General features: G+C 52.9%; 1 gene segment (V, D, J or C); it reads right to left on the minus strand.

Moving 5' to 3' along the window:
- Positions 1 to 308: 308 nt before the first annotated feature.
- Positions 309 to 1,009, minus strand: LOC119244015 (probable non-functional immunoglobulin lambda variable 5-48). The segment is given in 3 exon segments: positions 309 to 322; positions 500 to 850; positions 964 to 1,009. Coding segments are annotated over 3 exon segments (411 nt in total).
- Between the last annotated feature and the right edge of the window lie 509 nt (positions 1,010 to 1,518).

A 1,518-nucleotide genomic window follows, 5' to 3' on the forward strand; every position in this document is an offset into this window, starting at 1 on the left:
GGGACTGGGTGAGAGGCGAGCTCAGGGGACGGTTCTCTTTACATTCCCTGCCTGGACGGGTAAGTCATGGGAATCGGGAAAAGGAAAAGAGCAGGAGTCAAGGAGGATTAGGAAGAGGAGAGTCCTGGAGAATCTGCTTCTAGAACATTGTAGTTGGCAATTGGTTGGGGCCACGCAACCAATTCACATCACGACTTAATTTAATCCTCCCACAGCCCTATAAAATGGATGATGACATCACCTCCCATTCAAAGGTGAGGAGTCAAGGATTAAGTCCTCCCCGGAGTTGGGAAATGAAACCTGGGGCATCAAGGGTTGGGCGCTGTGGGCCCAGGTCCCTGCTCACAGGGCGGGCCCAGACCCTGAGGGTCTCCCAGGGCTGAGGAATGCATATGAGGCTCTGTCTGTGCAGGGTGAGAGCCCACCCATGTGGATGTGGAAAGTCCTCCCAGTCTCCCTTTGTGAGCAGAGCAGAGCAGTGGGGAGGTTTTTGTCTCACTTCCCCCTGGTGTGGAGCACGGTGAAGAGTCTGTGTTTCCATGATATATACTGCAGTAGTAGTTGGTCTCGTCCTCAGGCTGCGGCCCCGAGATGAGCAGGAGCCCCGCGTTGGCCGAGGTGTCCTTGGCTCCAGAGAAGCGGCTGGGGACCCCGGGGCCCTGGTCCTTCTCTGATTCTGTGTTGTAGTTCAGGAGATACCGGGGAGGGCTCCCTGGCTTCTGTTGGTACCAGAATATCTTAAAACTACCAACATTGTATCCACTGCTCAGGGTGCAGGTGAGTCTGGCTGTGGCTCCAGGAGAGGCAGAGAGGGAGGGCGGCTGAGTGAGCACAGGCTGGGAGAGGGAACCTGCAGACACAGACATGATAAATCCAAATAAACGTCAATCCCAGATAGGTATAGGATCTACTGGGATCAAATCAGACTAGGGATAGTTCGGGGTCTCGGAGGCCTGTGCCCACCTGTGCAGTGAGAGAGGATCACGAGGAGAAGAGGCGTCCAGGCCATGGTGCTCACAGCCCCTAAGCCCACCTGGGGCTGGCCGCCCCAGACCTCCTTTTCTTCCCCACCCTCTGCCACAGGAGGGGATGGGCTATGCATGCAAATGGGGTTCTGTCCAGGGGCTGCCCAGCCCTCCCTCCCAGAACCTGGTGTAGAATCTGAGCTCATACCCCACACTGAGGAGGGAGGTTTGATTCACTCTCCAGGCTCTGACCCTAGGGCTTGTGATTCACCACTTTTGTTTGTTTGCTGACATGGAGGCGCAAACTGGTAAGTATAGAAAGATTGTGAGTACATTATACAACGTCTAAATGCTGCAGATGTGTATTTAGTCAGCTGCCGCAGGGGATGGACCAGTGAGCTGTAAAGGGCTTTAGAGGAAGCCCAAGTAAATGACTCAACAGATAACTTCTAGGGATCACCCCAATGGCATATTCAAAAGTGGATAATTCAGCAAATATTTCAAAATATGATTTGATGCATATCATTTTATTTACAGATTATATTGGACTTAG

This window comes from Talpa occidentalis, unplaced genomic scaffold (genome assembly GCF_014898055.3).
Source record: "Talpa occidentalis isolate TD23 unplaced genomic scaffold, MPIMG_talOcc4v2.1 talOcc4.14, whole genome shotgun sequence".
Classification (NCBI taxonomy): Eukaryota; Metazoa; Chordata; class Mammalia; order Eulipotyphla; family Talpidae; genus Talpa; species Talpa occidentalis.